The following is a 16,052-nucleotide window of genomic DNA, read 5'->3' on the forward strand; positions in this document are numbered from 1 at the left end:
AGATTGCTAACTCTAAATATAATACACACTGCTAGTAGCCATGTATTCATCCAACAGTAAATGTTATGTTCTAAAAAACAATTGGAGTTTGTAGGCTACTACCCATGAGACCTATAGGCCTCGTAATGGCCGGTGCCCATTCCGTGCGCGCACCACTCCATATCTCAAAGCCATATCAAATATCTTGGTTGTAAAATAGTTGTTATTGAGCTGAATATTGAGAGTTGAGAAATAAATCATTATACGTACAGAAAGCTGTGACCCTCCTCTCTTTGACAGGGACAAGGGGACGAAGCTTGTTATACGTTTTGGGGGAGAGGAGAGTGGCTTTCTCATCACATCAGCAGGCCCCAGTGAGGTCAGACATTTAAATTACAGGAATCATGAGGATAATGCACTTTACTGTTTGACTAAATCATTTTGGCTGTCTAACTGATGACAGTCAGAGCAGGTCTCTTACCTAATGCCCTGTTTGACTTTGAATGTGCGTTTGCGTGACCTCAGCTCAGCCAGAAAACCGGGCTGGCCCATCTTGGTAGAGGGGGCGGCCATTGCCCACTGATCAGCCAAAGGCTCATTATAGATTAGTATAACAGAGAAATTGTATAAAAATCAAAAAAATATATATCTTAACAGGCCCATGGGCCGCCAGCCATGTCACCTTTTTCATTGTTGTATTTGTAAATGTTTCTGTTTCCATTTCGACCAGCCCCACCTACCAAAAAATGCTCCAGCCCATCTGGCATTTGCCAGAATTACCAGATGGCCAATCCACCCTTGACCAATATACAGTTGAAGTCGGAATTTTACATTCACCTTAGCCAAATACATTTAAACTCAGTTTTTCACAATTCCTGACATTTAATCCTAGTAATAATTCCCTGTCTTAGGTCAGTCAGGATCACCACTTTATTTTAAGAATAATAGGAGAGAATGATTCATGTCAGCTTTTCTTTCTTTCATCACATTCCCAGTGGGTCAGAAGTTTACATACACTCAATTAGTATTTGGTAGCATTGCCTTTAAATTGTTTAACTTGGGTCAAACGTTTCAGGTAGCCTTCCACAATATGTTGGGTGGATTTTGGCCCATTCCTCCTGACAGAGCTGGTGTAACTGAGTCAGGTTTGTAGGCCTCCTTGCTCGCACACACTTTTTCAGTTCTGCCCACACATTTTATATAGGATTGAGGTCAGGGCTTTGTGATGGCCACTCCAATACCTTGACTTTGTTGTCCTTAAGCCATTTTGCCACAACTTTGGAAGTATGCTTGGGGTCATTGTTCATTTGGAAGACCCATTTGCAACCAAGCTTTAACTTCCTGACTGATGTCTTGAGATGTTGCTTCAATATATCCACATAATTTTCCTTCCTCATGATGCCATCTATTTTGTGAAGTGCACCAGTCCCTCCTGCAGCAAAGCACCCCCACAGCATGATTCTTGTGCATGAATTTGTGGAGTGGTTGAAAAACGAGTTTTAATGACTCCAACTTAAGTGTATGTAAACTTCCGACTTCAACTGAACAAAAATATAAACGCAACATGTTTCATGAGCTGAAATAAAAATAATTGTGCACAGATTTGTTTACATCCCTGTTAGTGAGTATTTCTCAAATGTCAAAATAATCCATCCACCTGACAGGTGTGGCATATCAAGAAGCTGATTAAACAGCATGATCCTTACACAGGTGCACCCTGTGCTGGGACAATAAAAGGCCACTCTAAAATGTGCAGTTTTGTCACACAACACAATGCCACAGATGTCTCAAGTTTTTAGGGAGCATGCAATTGGCATGCTGACTGCAGGAATTTCCACCAGAGCGGTTGCCAGTGAATTGAATGTTAATTTCTCTACCAACGTCGTTTTAGAGAATTTGGCAGTACGTCCAACCGGCCTCACAACCGCAGACCACGTGTAACCACGCCAGCTCAGGACCTCCACATCTGGCTTCTTCACTTGCGAGATTGTCTGAGACCAGCCACCCGGCCAGTTGATGAAACATCAGAAAAGCCAGTTGATGAGTATTTCTGTCTGTAATAAATCCCTTTTGTGGGGAAAAACTAATTCTGATTGGCTGGGCCTGGCTCCCCAGTGGGTGGGCCTGGCTCCCAAGTGGGTGGGTCTATGCCCTCCCAGGCCCACCAATGGCTGCGCCCCTGCCCAGACATGTGAAATCCATAGATTAGGGCTAATTTCCTTCTATGAACTGTAACTCAGTAAAATCTTTGAAATTGTTTAATGTTAAGTTTATATTTTTGTTCAGTAATACTTCAAATGAGTAGGCAGTTGGAAATTATTGTACTTCTGGTGTACCAAAACGCAATGATGCTGTCTCGATTACACCGACAGTGTTTTGCGTTCTCGTACACCAGAAGTACATTAATTTCCAATGGAACACTGCGTTTGCCTTGTAGCATTGTGTTGCAGTTGCAGTGCATCCTGTGTGGCACATATGTTGGATTTGTCGAAGGTATGCATCAAGTTATATGTGTAGAAGGCTTGAAGGAAATGGTAGCAGAAGGTAGCGATATGCCTTGATCACACCGATAGTGAATAGCTCAAAATAGTATGCAGAATCATCTGGATATGTGTGCAACAAAAGTTTAACATTCACCTTCTGCTACCATTTCTGTCAAGCCGTCTATGCATACAGTTGGACGCATTCGTTGGATGTATGCACCACACAGAACCTACTACAATTGCCTCTGCAAGGCTATGCTGCGTCCTTCTGATGTACCTAAATTCAAATACACCCAAACTGTCGGTGTGATCGAGGCGTAAGGTCCGGTCCATGCTCCATTCCGGGCATTTTGTGTTGCCAAGTCTTTGTCCGGAACTCGCAATTCTAGCTATCCACAAGGATTTAGCTAGGCGCTTAGCCTCTGGACTTCAGCACGCCTAGAATACAGTCTAGTGTCCTGTCTGTCAAAAAACTGTAGCTCGCTGAAGGTTGCAAAAACGTTTGGTCAACTTTCAGTTTTTTTTTTTTCTTTTCGCCCATCATTGTCCTTCGTTGGAACCGAAGTCGAGGTGGATGCAACTTTACAGACGGACATTGTAAAAATAAGTTTGGCTGTTTTCGTTTGGTTGCCTATTTTAGGAAAGTGGTAACGTTAACCTTAAGTTTGAAACCAATGTTTTTTTTGCTTGCTTTGTGTTTCTATGGGAGAGTCTGGAACTCGAAATACATTCTGAAGACAAAAACCGAGACTTTTTTTTTTTTTTTACAACATTGCCTTTTTTTCTATATGTATAGTTTTAAGGTGGCCCAAGCACGGTTGTGAATTTAGAATCCGGTTAGCTAGTCAACCAATTTGCAACTGTTAAGAGCTTTAGCTAGTAGCCAGCGAAGTGCAAGGAAATCCCCGTCTCCATGTGGAAATCCCAACGTGCGAGTTGAAACTGTCCTAGTAACCTAATAGAACTGAACGCTTTTCTCGTGTTTTTGTGTGCCCATAATACACTTATTTAACGGATTCAATAAACACGATGTTAGTGTTCTCAACGGTTTACACATTGGCCGTGCTTTTTGTTTCGACGAAGGCTGAGCCCAACTCGAAAAGCTGCAATGAAGTTAGGGCTGCATACAGTTCCAAAGGCTTCAATGTCAATGACGTTCCAAACAAAGGGGTGCACGGTAAGTTTGCCTTAAATCTTGTTCATTAGTAATTTCAACGTTTTCTATTTCATTTAGGCCAGAACAATATAATGTTAGTGTTAAGTGTGTTTGTTCCGTCATGTAGGTGTGCTTGTCTGTTAAGACTTTCCATGAAGATGATTGACGCGCGAATTGTCACATTTAAAGCTACAATGTTACAATCAAGATCACTTGTAACGTTATCATGTAACGTTTGTGAGTTTAAAGTAACACACATCTGAAAATAATTTGATAGGCAAGTTTAACATAGCCTAAAGCTATCGTTCTACAATCTTCTACCGAAGTTGGATGATTGACATTAACAAAAAGTGGTCCTAGTATTCATATGACAGATCTTATGACATTAATCATTAATGAATAGCCCACTTGGCTTAAAATAACTGAACTCCCCCCCCATAGTTATCAAATCGGTAGTTTGAGTAAAACATTTATTAAGGGGGGACTGGACAGTTTCTTGACTGTCCAGCTCGATAATCACCGAAATTAAAGCTAAAGGGGGGAGCATTGACATTTTCAGTGTGTCCCTTCGGACCTCGTTTAAGACTGAATACGACCTCCGGAGCAAATTAGTTTGACACCCCTGGGCTAAACTTGCATGGCTGTTGTTGCCTTATGCTGCATTTAGACGAGGGACGCAAAAAACTTTATACCAGTTGGCGGGAAAACAAGAAAGACAGCGACGGCAAAAAGCAAGCCAGCAAGACTGTATGCGTTGCTGTGGTGATTTCAGTAAACAAACAGTGCAAATCAACATCCGGTAGAAAACAACGCTATGGCGGACGGCAAAAGTTTAAATATTTTAACTCTGGCTGCTAAACCCGTATACCGTGGCGGCTGACACATTTCACCCCCAGCCTCAATGGCATTTACCTTATTGCTCTCATTGAAAACAATGACATCTGGTTTACCGTCTACATCAGGGTTCTTCAATTCCGGTCCTGGAGGGCCGAAACACCTCTGTTTTTCATCCTCTCCTTCTAATCAGGGGCTAATTCAGACCTGGGACACCAGGTGAGTGCAATTAACTAGCAGGTAGAAATAAAAAACAGTGCAGGTAGAAATAAAAAACAGTGTTTCGGCCCTCCAGGACCGGAATTGAAGAACCCTGGTCTACATCATACCATCTAAACGCAGCATTACTTTTGTTTTTACTATATTCCACAGCAAAAATAAACAGCAAATACTTGCCTCCTTCATTTAGGAAACATTTTTCCCTGATATACAACAACAGAAACTAAAGCAATATACAAACTCTTCAGTCCAGTACTTTATACCCCGACTTCCGAAGTAGTGTCTTTGCGGCCCTTATTACCTGCAGTGGTTTGGAGGAAAACGTGGACATGTATTTGACGTTAGAAGTCAATTTAGAGCATGCCATACAGTCTCTAGTGTAATAGTCTGTTTGATGTTTTTATTTGTTTGTAAGATAGACAGGTACTTTTAAGACTAGACGTTTTGGGGAAACAAAAACCATACATCTTTTTAAATATTATTACATCGTATTATTTATGCAACTTTCTCAAAGAAATCATAATATTTCTCAAAGCTAGAGAAGAACATAATATCTGCTACATTTTGAGTTAAAAAAAGTTTGAGTTTAACTTTCCAGTTACAAGTCATTTACTGCTCTAAATCCCAGATGAAAAGTCAGTTGGACAAACAAGGTCCATATCCTTAATGCCCCATGTGTTGTCCACAACAGGAGCAATTTATTTTCCTCGGTGAGTCTTTTTCGGGTCGGAATATGATCGGTCCCACGTGCGCACAGCCCCCAGCCAAAGTGAACACTCAATAGGCTACACATTTAGTTAATAATCGTATAGTTTCAATTCCTTTTGGAAGTAATGCACATTTCGGGGGAAATTCTAAATGGCTGTACAGGGGAGCCGAGAGCAGCGGTGGTGGGAATGGGGGGGGCAATAAATTATTCCCTGAGCCCCACATACTTTAAATCCCACCCTCCTCTCGTCCTTATCCCTTTTCAGTTTTTGGTCAATTTCAGGTTTTACCAACGTGTTGGAACTTTTAGGACATATTAGATTCAGTGCTGCATGGATAATATGTTGAATGTGGTTTTGGTCTCCTTTTCTATAGATCATGATGTCATATTATCCATATCTTAACTTTTAACAGACATGGTCATCAGCATAGAATTAGGAATTTGAATAGTTTCATAGGATCTCTATGGTCATCAGCATGTTGGTTCTTTGCATCACCTATTAGTAGGATTCCCTCTTCATGTGCCTTATAGGCATCCCAGTTTTGTAACTAACTAGCCTTTCACCGAAGTGTTATTCCTTCACCCCAGGCCTTAAAGGAACTAAACAAAGTTGTCCTGTTAGCGCCTTGATTTGGTAGATGTCTGGTCAAAAACAGATAAGGTGACATGTTTAGAGAATAAATGCTGTTGATTTGACTGACAGATCCACTTTTATACTCTCATTCATAGTGACATCCTTGCCACTAGTTTATTTTACCACTGCCATGCATCTGTTCACAGTGAATGACAGAGTTTTCAGGTTCCCTTTGCTGAGGCCTAGATTGGCTCATTAGAATCTGAGTTGTATGGATCTGTATCAGGGTGTACCATAGATTGCTTTCAGGGCCTAAAATTAACTTTTTGGTCCACCAGCCACTGTGTTTTTTTTAATGCTAAAATTACTCTAACAAAACACAGAAAAACAGATGAGCATGCTTTGTAATCTTTCTAAAACAATACATGTATTACTAGTAAGAAGTAATGTGGTATATTGTTTAATTTCATAATTCTTTTTGTGACCTGTTTTTTAACCAAAATATCACAATGAGACACATTTTCACCTTCCCCTTTAACGGTGGGAGGTTACCGTGGTAACGCGACTTGAGTCATGCCTTGTAAGATTAACACCCATCGTGCACATGTTGATTTTGTCCATCCACACCAGACGTGATCAGGACACGCAGGTTGATATATCAAAACGAATTCTGAACCAACTATATTAATTTGGGGACAGGTCGAAACACATGAAACATTCATGGACATTTAGCTAGCTTGCTGTTGCTAGCTAATTTGTCCTGGGATATAAACATTGGGTTGTTATTTTACCTGAAATACACAAGGTCCTTTTTTTCTGGATCTTTGTAGAAGTTTGACCCATTTTGAGTCACACAAAATCGTGTGTTCTCTACTCCGAAAATTAATCCACAGATAAAAGGGGAAACCTAGTTAGTTTCTAGGAATCTCTCCTCCTTCAGTCTTCTTAGTCTTCTTCTGTGGACCAACTTTAAGGTGCATTACCACCACCAACTGGACTGGAGTGTGGACGTCAGTTCATCTTTCAATCACCCATGTGGGTATATGCTCCTAAAAACCAATGAGGTGATGGGAGAGGCGGGACTTGCAGCGCGTCATGCGTCAGAAATAGAACCAGGCGCTATTTTAGCGCTTGGCTACACAGATGTTCGCGAGCAGTTTGGATGAAATTATTGAATAACAAGTATGTGTACATTTATTTTGCGGCGCACGCAACGCGGGAGGTGTGGTCAGCATGTTAGTCTGACTAGTAGCAGCGTTGTTTTCTCTTCTCTAGCAGTTGAAACTCAAATATTGAAAAACAACCTAGATTGTGAACAAAACAATGTAAAGTCTCACTTCAGTAGACTTTCGTTTCAAGTAAATTAGACCAACTTTTATGTCTGTGCGCAGCACTTCTAACAATGAATGTTTCACTCAGCGCTTCACATGCGCACAACCCCCAACCAGGCAGTGTTGCAGCGCGAGGTGGGATAGGCTAGGATTCATCGTTCTTTGGCTTTGTGCGATTAATTTACCAGCTATGAAACAAAATGGCAGAAATACTTAGAAAACTGCTACTGCAGCATTTGACTATGAATGTGATCATACTTGACTATTTTTATTCACAAATGCAAGTGAAATGGTCACACTGTGGAGCCCTGACCACCCGCCACTCTGGCTGCCAAAATCGACCCGTATTTGGCAGGCGTCAGGTGTTAATTGTAGGCCTTGATTGCTTTCCAGGCTCTTTGTCTTTGGTTGTCTATCATCATCATGAAAAACATAATTGAGTGTTCGCCAACATGTCTGCATTTATTGTGGTGTATTGTGTGTGATATCTGTGAATTGTTGTGATAGTTTCAAATGAGGGAGATTATAAAAGGCAGTTCTGTTGTGCAGGTTTGTGTGTTGCACGCATACACAAAAAGTATCCCAATATGTACGCCTGGCCCCAATGCAGGGCCAACTTCAACGAGCACCTCTGTCATCGATAGAGGCTGAGAGAATTTATCCAGGGAGTGTGACAAGGTCTACTGTAGTCAAATAGGGTTGGGGCTCTGAAAAAGCAGAGGGGAACACAAAAGCCCCTGCCTTGCTTCTAGGAATTTTTTTCTCTCGTGTTGCTAGGGAGAAAATGCCTCAGAGGTGAAATCTAATTGAGCTCCCCTCCATTCTGGGCTTTCAGAGTTCTGCTGCACTTCACCTTGCAGTGAGTCAAAACATTTATTCTCCTCGGTCCACTTTAAAACGGTCTATTTCTGAATCGTTCCAGGCAGCACATTGGACATGGTATATACACACACACACACAGACGACGTATGCATGAAATTATGTCTCATTGTTGCCAATTCAACTACCCCTTCCCTCCCAGCGATTAATCAGCAAGGGTATTATTATGATTTAAGTACACTTAAATTCTTCCTATACTACATTCCAGGCCATTCCAAAAGCCCCTAAAAGGCTCTGCGTCACTGAAATAGCAGTGTTTATTTATCTGTTGTCGCCTCTGATATTATGGCCATAATTCAGCGATTGGTGGAATTCACTGCTTATTGCACATGTAGCCCTTAACATCGCTTTCCTCCAACCACAAGCACCTTTTGTTACGGAGTTAACAATGTTTGTAACCATGCAAATTAGAGCCGACAGCTTAGTTGGAATCCACACTGACTAAGATTCAATATAGATGTTTTAATGTAATCAAACTGTAATGGAAAACTCATCAATGCTCAAGCATTGACAGATATGGAGTAACAGAGTCGATTGTTAAATGGTTTCTTGGTCCCATGGTCTGTCTTTTACAACCTTCACATGGTAACTGGGGGGGGGGCAAATACATCACTGGCAGTGGCGCTCGATCAGTGGCAACAGAAAATGTGTGTCAAGTGCTTTGCTGCACGGTGGCAGGAGGGACCCGCTTTTCAAAAGAGGCAGAAAACAGAGCGGTTAACACTGACCAGATTGGTATCAACCATGTCAACAGCTCCTCATTCCATCCGGGCCATGTGCCACACTGCGTTTCTCTCTTTTCTATTTCTACTCAAGTGAAAAATCTGTTTTGGTTTACACTGGCGGTTGGGCCTGATGTCATGCCTCAGGAATGGGCCAATGGCAAGGATCAAAGACTAACGGGAGAAGGGTCATTTTCCCTCCCTCCTTTCTGCTGCAGGAACATTGCGCTCTTAATCAGTCCGGTGCATTATGACTGAAGCTCAAAGCAACTATGACTTCAGCACATTGGCCTGTGAGTGAGTCAGTGAGTGAGCTGAAGACGCTTAGGGGTGGAGTGGGAGCCGTCCCCTTCTTTGCTGGTGACTGTGGGCTCTGCATTTTTAAGGTTTTGTTAATAGCAGGTTGTGTTATTGCGATGACATTCAGCAGATACGAGTAGGCTAGGGGAACTGGGACATACTCAAATCAAATGTTATTGGTCGCATACACATATTTAGCAGATGTTATTGCTGATGTAGCAAAATGCTTGTGTTCCTAGCTCCAACAGTGCAGTAACATCTAACAATACACACACATCTAAAAAGTAAACTAATGGAATTAAGAAATATTAGGACGAACAATGTCGGAGTCCGAAGTGTGTTTGTGTATGTATATATACAGTACCAGTCAAAATTTTGGACACACCTACTCATTCAAGGGTTTTTCTTTATTTTTTACTATTTTCTACATTGTAGAATAATAGTGAAGACATCAAAACTATGAAATAGCACATATGGAATCATGTAGTAACAAAAACAAAGTGTTAAACACTGCGGTACGACTCTTTCCAAACCATCTCAGTTTGGATTGTGGAGGCCAGGTCATCTGATGCAGCACTCCATCACTCTCCTTCTTGATAAAATAGCCCTTACACAGCCTGGAGGTGTGTTGGGTCATTGTCCTGTTGGAAAACAAATGATAGTCCCACTAAGCCCAAACCAGATGGGATGGCGTTTTGCTGCAGAATGCTGTGGTAGCCATGATGGTTAAGTGTGCCTTGAATTCTAAATAAATCACAGAAAGTGTCATCAGCAAAGCACCATCACACCTCCTCCTCCATGCTTCACGGTGGGAACCACACATGCAGCGATCATCCGTTCACCTACTCTGCGTCTCACAAAGACACGGCAGTTGGAACCAAAAATCTCAAAATTGGACTCCAGACCAAAGGACAGGTTTCCACCGGTCTAATGTCCATTGCTCGTCTTTCTTGGCCCAATCAAGTCTCTTCTTCTTATTGGTGTCCTTTAGTAGTGGTTTCGTTGCAGCAATTCGACCATGAAGGCCTGATTCACACAGTCTCCTCTGAACAGTTGATGTTGAGATGTCTGTTACTTGAACTCTGTGAAGCATTTATTTGGGCTGCAATTTCTGAGGCTGGTAACTTTAATGAACTTATCCTCTGCACCAGAGGTAACTCTGGGTCTTCCATTCATGTGGTGGTCCTCATGAGAGCCAGTTTCATCATAGCGCTTGATGGTTTTTGCAACTGCACTTGAAGAAACTTTCAAAGTTCTTGAAATGTTCCGTATTGACTGACCTTCATGTCTTAAAGTAATGATGGACTGTCGTTTCTCTTTATGGACTTGGTCTTTTACCAAATAGGGCTATTTTCTGTATACCCCCCCTACCTTGTCACAACACAACTGATTGGCTCAAACGCATTAAGAAGGAAAGAAATTCCACAAATTAACTTTTAAGAAGGTGACTACCTCATGAAGCAGGTTTAGAGAATGCCAAGAGTGTGCAAACCTGTCATCAAGGCAAAGGGTGGCTATTTGAAGAATCTCAAATATAAAATATATTTTGATTTAACAAAAACTTTTTTGGTTACTACATGATTCCATATGTGTTATTTCACAATGTAGAACATAGTAAAAACATGGAATGAGTAGGTGTTCTAAAACTTTTGACCGGTAGTGTATATATCCGGAGGAAGAGGTCTTGTGATCCTGAAGAGGAGGTTTGTGTGTGTGTGTGTGTGTGTGTGTGTGTGTGTGTGACTGGCTTGCCTGGCCTGGGGTAGGCTGGGGGGCTGGTGCACATGCCTGCTGGCTCAGTGGTGTAGCAGCAGCCTTATCAGCTTCCTGTCCCGTGGCGACCGGGCGGGGCGGCAGCGCTGTGACCAGTGATCCTCCTGGCACCCGTTGCTTTACTGCTTCCAGCCGCTCGCTGCCTTATCCACATTCACAGGGAAAATAAATCAACATAAATATGGGTTGTATTTACAATAGTGTTTGTTCTTCACTGGTTGCCCTTTTCTTGTGGCAACGGGTCACAAATATTGCTGCCTGTGATGGCACACTGTGGTATTTCACCCAATAGATATGGGAGTTTATCAAGATTGTGTTTGTTTTCGATTTCTTTGTGGGTCTGTGTAATATGAGGGAAATACAGTGGGGAGAACAAGTATTTGATACACTGCTGATTTTGCAGGTTTTCCTACTTACAAAGCATGTAGGTCTGTAATTTTTATCATAGGTACACTTCAACTGTGAGAGACGGAATCTAAAACAAAAATCCAGAAAATCCCATTGTATGATTTTTAAGTAATTAATTTGCATTTTATTGCATGACATAAGTATTTGATCACCTACCAACCAGTAAGAATTCCGGCTCTCACAGACCTGTTAGTTTTTCTTTAAGAAGCCCTCCTGTTCTCCACTCATTACCTGTATTAACTGCACCTGTTTGAACTAGTTACCTGTATAAAAGACACCTGTCCACACACTCAATCAAACAGACTCCAACCTCTCCACAATGGTCAAGACCAGAGAGCTGTGTAAGGACATCAGGGATACAATTGTAGACCTGCCCAAGGCTGGGATGGGCTACAGGACAATAGGCAAGCAGCTTGGTGAGAAGGCAACAACTGTTGGCGCAATTATTAGAAAATGGAAGAAGTTCAAGATGATGGTCAATCACACTCTGTCTGGGGCTCCATGCAAGATCTCACCTCGTGGGGCATCAATGATCATGAGGAAGGTGAGGGATCAGCCCAGAACTACCCGGCAGGACCTGGTCAATGACCTGAAGAGAGCTGGGACCACAGTCTCAAAGAAAACCATTCGTAACACACTACGCCGTCATGGATTAAAATCCTGCAGCGCACGCAAGGTCCCCCTGCTCAAGCCAGCGCATGTCCAGGCCCGTCTGAAGTTTGCCAATGACCATCTGGATGATCCAGAGGAGGAATGGGAGAAGGTCATGTGGTCTGATGAGACAAAAATAGAGCTTTTTGGTCTAAACTCCACTCGCCGTGTTTGGAGGAAGAAGAAGGATGAGTACAACCCCCAAGAACACCATCCCAACCTTGAAGCATGGAGGTGGAAACATCATTCTTTGGTGATGCTTTTCTGCAAAGGGGACAGGACGACTGCACCGTATTGAGGGGAGGATGGATGGGGCCATGTATCACGAGATCTTGGCCAACAACCTCCTTCCCTCAGTAAGGGCATTGAAGATGGGTCGTGGCTGGGTCTTCCAGCATGACAACGACCCGAAACACACAGCCAGGGCAACTAAGGAGTGGCTCCGTAAGAAGCATCTCAAGGTCCTGGAGTGGCCTAGCCAGTCTCCAGACCTGAACCCAATAGAAAATCTTTGGAGGGAGCTAGCTGAAAGTCCGTATTGCCCAGCGACAGCCCTGAAACCTGAAGGTTCTGGAGAAGGTCTGTATGGAGGAGTGGGCCAAAATCCCTGCTGCAGTGTGTGCAAACCTGGTCAAGACCTACAGGAAACGTATGATCTCTGTAATTGCAAACAAAGGTTTCTGTACCAAATATTAAGTTCTGCTTTTCTGATGTATCAAATACTTATGTCATGCAATAAAATGCAAATTAATTACTTAAAAATCATACAATGTGATTTTCTGGATTTTTGTTTTAGATTCCGTCTCTCACAGTTGAAGTGTACCTATGATAAAAATTACATGCTTTGTAAGTAGGAAAATCTGCAGTGTATCAAATACTTGTTCTCCCCACTGTATGTTTCTCTAATATGGTCATACATTTGGCAGGAGGTTAGGAAGTGCAGATCAGTTTCCACCTCATTTTGTGGGCTGTGTGCATATAGCCTGTCTTCTTTTGAGAGCCAGGTTTGCCTCACTGAGTCTGTACTTAGTCAAAGCTCTCCTTAGGTTTGGGTCAGTCACAGAGGTCAGGTATTCTGCCAGTGTACTCGCTGTTTAGGGCCAAATAGCATTCTAGTTTGCGCCGTTTTTTTGTTAATTACTTGACACATTGGAAAGAATCATCTCTTTTTTTCTCATGATTTGGTTGGGTCTAATTGTGTTGCTGTCCTGGGGCTCTGTGGGGTCTGTTTGAATTCATGAACAGAGCCCCAGGACCAGCTTGCTTAGGGGACTCTTCTCCAGGTTCATCTCTCTGTAGGTGATGGCTTTGTTATGGAAGGTTTGGGAATCGCTTCCTTTTAGGTGGTTGTAGAATTTAACGGCTCTTTTCTGGATTTTGATAATTAGCGGATATCGGCCTAATTCTGCTTTGCATGCATTATTTGGTGTTTTACGTTGTACACAGAGGATATTTTAGCAGAATTCTGCATGCAGAGTCTCAATTTGGTGTTTGGCCAATTTTGTGAATTCTTGGTTGGTGAGCGGACCCCAGTCGTCAGAACTATAAAGGGCAATGGGTTTTATAACTGATTGAAGTATTTTTAGCCAGATCCTAATTGGTATGTTGAATTTTATGTTCCCTTTGAAGGCATAAAGGCCCTTCTTGCCTAGTCTGTCAGATCGTTCACAGCTTTGTGGAAGTTACCTGTGGCTCTGATGTTTAGGCCAAGGTATGTATAGTTGTTTATGTGCTCTAGGGTAACAGTGTCTAGATGGAATTTGTATTTGTGGTCCTGGCAACTTGACCTTTTTTCGAACACCATTATTTTTGTCTTACTGTGATTTACTGTCAGGGCCCAGGTTTGACAGAATATGTGCTTAATCTCGCTCTCGCTCGCTCTCTCGTTATAAAAAATGTATTGCCTTTGATGAACTAACACTCGCACTTGACTTTTTCCCCCCTACTAGCACTGACTTTCCTGATAGCTACTTTATTACGGAAAAATGTACTTACTATGACTGAGATGTGTGGTTGTCCCACCTAGCTATCTTAAGATGAATGCACTAACTGTAAGTCACTCTGGATAAGAGCATCTGCTAAATGACTAAAATGTAAATATGCAAACAAACACAAATATAGGCTACATACACAAGCACGGACATATAAACTAGCATGTTGCTCTCTATATACCATGGCCTTAATCGAACACTCATGTGTCTCTCCCAGTTTGGCTCGTTGCTCTGTAGTTTTTTCTCTAGTGTTGCTGAGAGAGAGAGTTTGAATCCAGCCATGGAAGGTGTTGTATTTCTATGGTTATGGGCCCGCGCCTCTTTCTGGGGAGCGCTGTGAGAAATCTTGAGCTGGGTTTGTGGCTTTCCACACTTTCACCCCCTCAGGGGCAGGAGTGCCCCCTCAAACTCCTTGTTAACACGTCCTGTTTGCATGCTGTTAAGTCGGCAGTCTCTTTCCCCCCTCGTTCCGGCTGACATATCAGTTCATGTTTCCCTGACTTTCTCTCGTCCCGCTCAGCTCATAGGACCTGCTCTGTAACAAATCTGGAGGGGGGGTTTATTTCATTATTTTAGTCTTTCCTTTCTTCCTCCTGACACCCTTTGATAAAGATGAGCAAAAATGATTGTATTAAATCAATAATTCAAATACTGAGCTGTATGGTATGCCAAATAAATTTTTGAAATGATTTTATACAATTGCTCAGAGAAAGAGATTTGGTTGAACAAGTAATAAAACAATTCTCCAAAATGATTGACACCCCTGTTTTCAATACTTTTCAATACTTACGAGTTGGAAAACGCATTTGGAGGGATCTTAGCCTATTCCTCCATACAAAATCCTTCCAGATCCTTGATATCCTTCCTCTGCACTTATGGGTTACCCTCTTCAATTCACACCACAAGTTTCTAATGGGTTTCAAGTCTGGTGACTGAGATGGCCATTGCATAATGTTTCTTTTGTTGCCAATTAACCATTTTCTTTGTGGATGTTGATGTGTGCTTGTGGTTATTGTCTTGTTGGAAGATCCACTTGCTGCCAAGTTTCAGCCTCCTGGCAAAGTCAACCTGGTTTTTGGCTGAATGTCCTGGTACTGGGTAAAGTTGGACCAGTGGAAGCAAAATAGCCCCATAACATTAAAGCTCCACCACCATATTTTATAGTAGGTAGGGGGTTATTTTCTGCTTATGCATTCTCATTTTGACACCAAACCTACCACTGGTGTGCGTGGCCAAAGAGCTCTATTTTCCTGTCATCCAACAAATGTAAACACCTGGAGTTTGATAAACGGCATTGGTGCTGGAACCGGCGCTTTGGTCAGATGACGTGAACATAGAGCTCTTTTGCCATTATCTACACTACATGGCCAAAAGTATGCTCGTCGAACATCTCATTCCAAAATCATGGGCATTAATATGGTGTTGGTCCCCCCTTTGCTGCTATAACAGCCTCCACTCTTCTGGGAAGGCTTTCCACTAGATGTTGGAACATTGCTGCGGGGACTTGCTTCCATTCAGCCACAAGCATTAGTGAGGTCGGGCACTGATGTTGGACGATTTGGCCTGGCTCGCAGTCAACGTTCCAATTCATCCCAAAGGTGTTCGATGGGGTTGATGTCAGGGCTCTGTGCAGGCCAGTCAAGTTCTTCCACACCGATCTCAACAAACCATTTCTGTATGGACCTCGCTTTGTGCACAGGGGCATTGTCATGCTGAAACAGGAAAGGACCTTCCCCAAACTGTTGCCACAAAGTTGGAAGCACAGAATCATCTAGAATGTCATTGTATGCTGTAGTGTTAAGATTTCCCTTCACTGGAACTAAGGGTCCTAGCCCGAACCATGGAAAACAACCCCAGACCATTATTCCTCCTCCACCAAACTTTACAGTTGTCACTATGCATTGGGGCAGGTAGCGTTCTCCTGGCATCCGCCAAACCCAGATTTGTCCGTCGGACTGCCAGATGGTGAAGTGTGAATCATCACTCCAGAGAACGCTTTTCCACTGCTCCAGAGTCCAATGGCGGCAAGCTTTACATCACTCC

At 42.5% G+C, this 16,052-nt stretch overlaps 1 protein-coding gene across 2 annotated transcripts in view; it reads left to right on the top strand.

The window, feature by feature from the left end:
- The first annotated feature begins 2,914 nt into the window (after window positions 1-2,914).
- Window positions 2,915-16,052, top strand: part of LOC311107515 (glypican-4-like) — a 96,714-nt gene continuing 83,576 nt past the window's right edge. Inside the window, exon 1 of one of the 2 annotated variants that reach the window (XM_084150015.1) lies at window positions 2,915-3,639. In XM_084150015.1, the coding sequence (XP_084006141.1) occupies window positions 3,492-3,639 (148 nt within the window). In that variant the 5' untranslated portion in view covers window positions 2,915-3,491. The remainder of the gene's footprint in view (window positions 3,640-16,052) is intronic. The other variant, XM_084150014.1, reaches the window with a different exon arrangement.

The sequence above is a fragment of the Coregonus lavaretus genome (assembly GCF_964263955.1).
Source record: "Coregonus lavaretus genome assembly, chromosome: 32".
NCBI classification, from domain to species: domain Eukaryota; kingdom Metazoa; phylum Chordata; class Actinopteri; order Salmoniformes; family Salmonidae; genus Coregonus; species Coregonus lavaretus.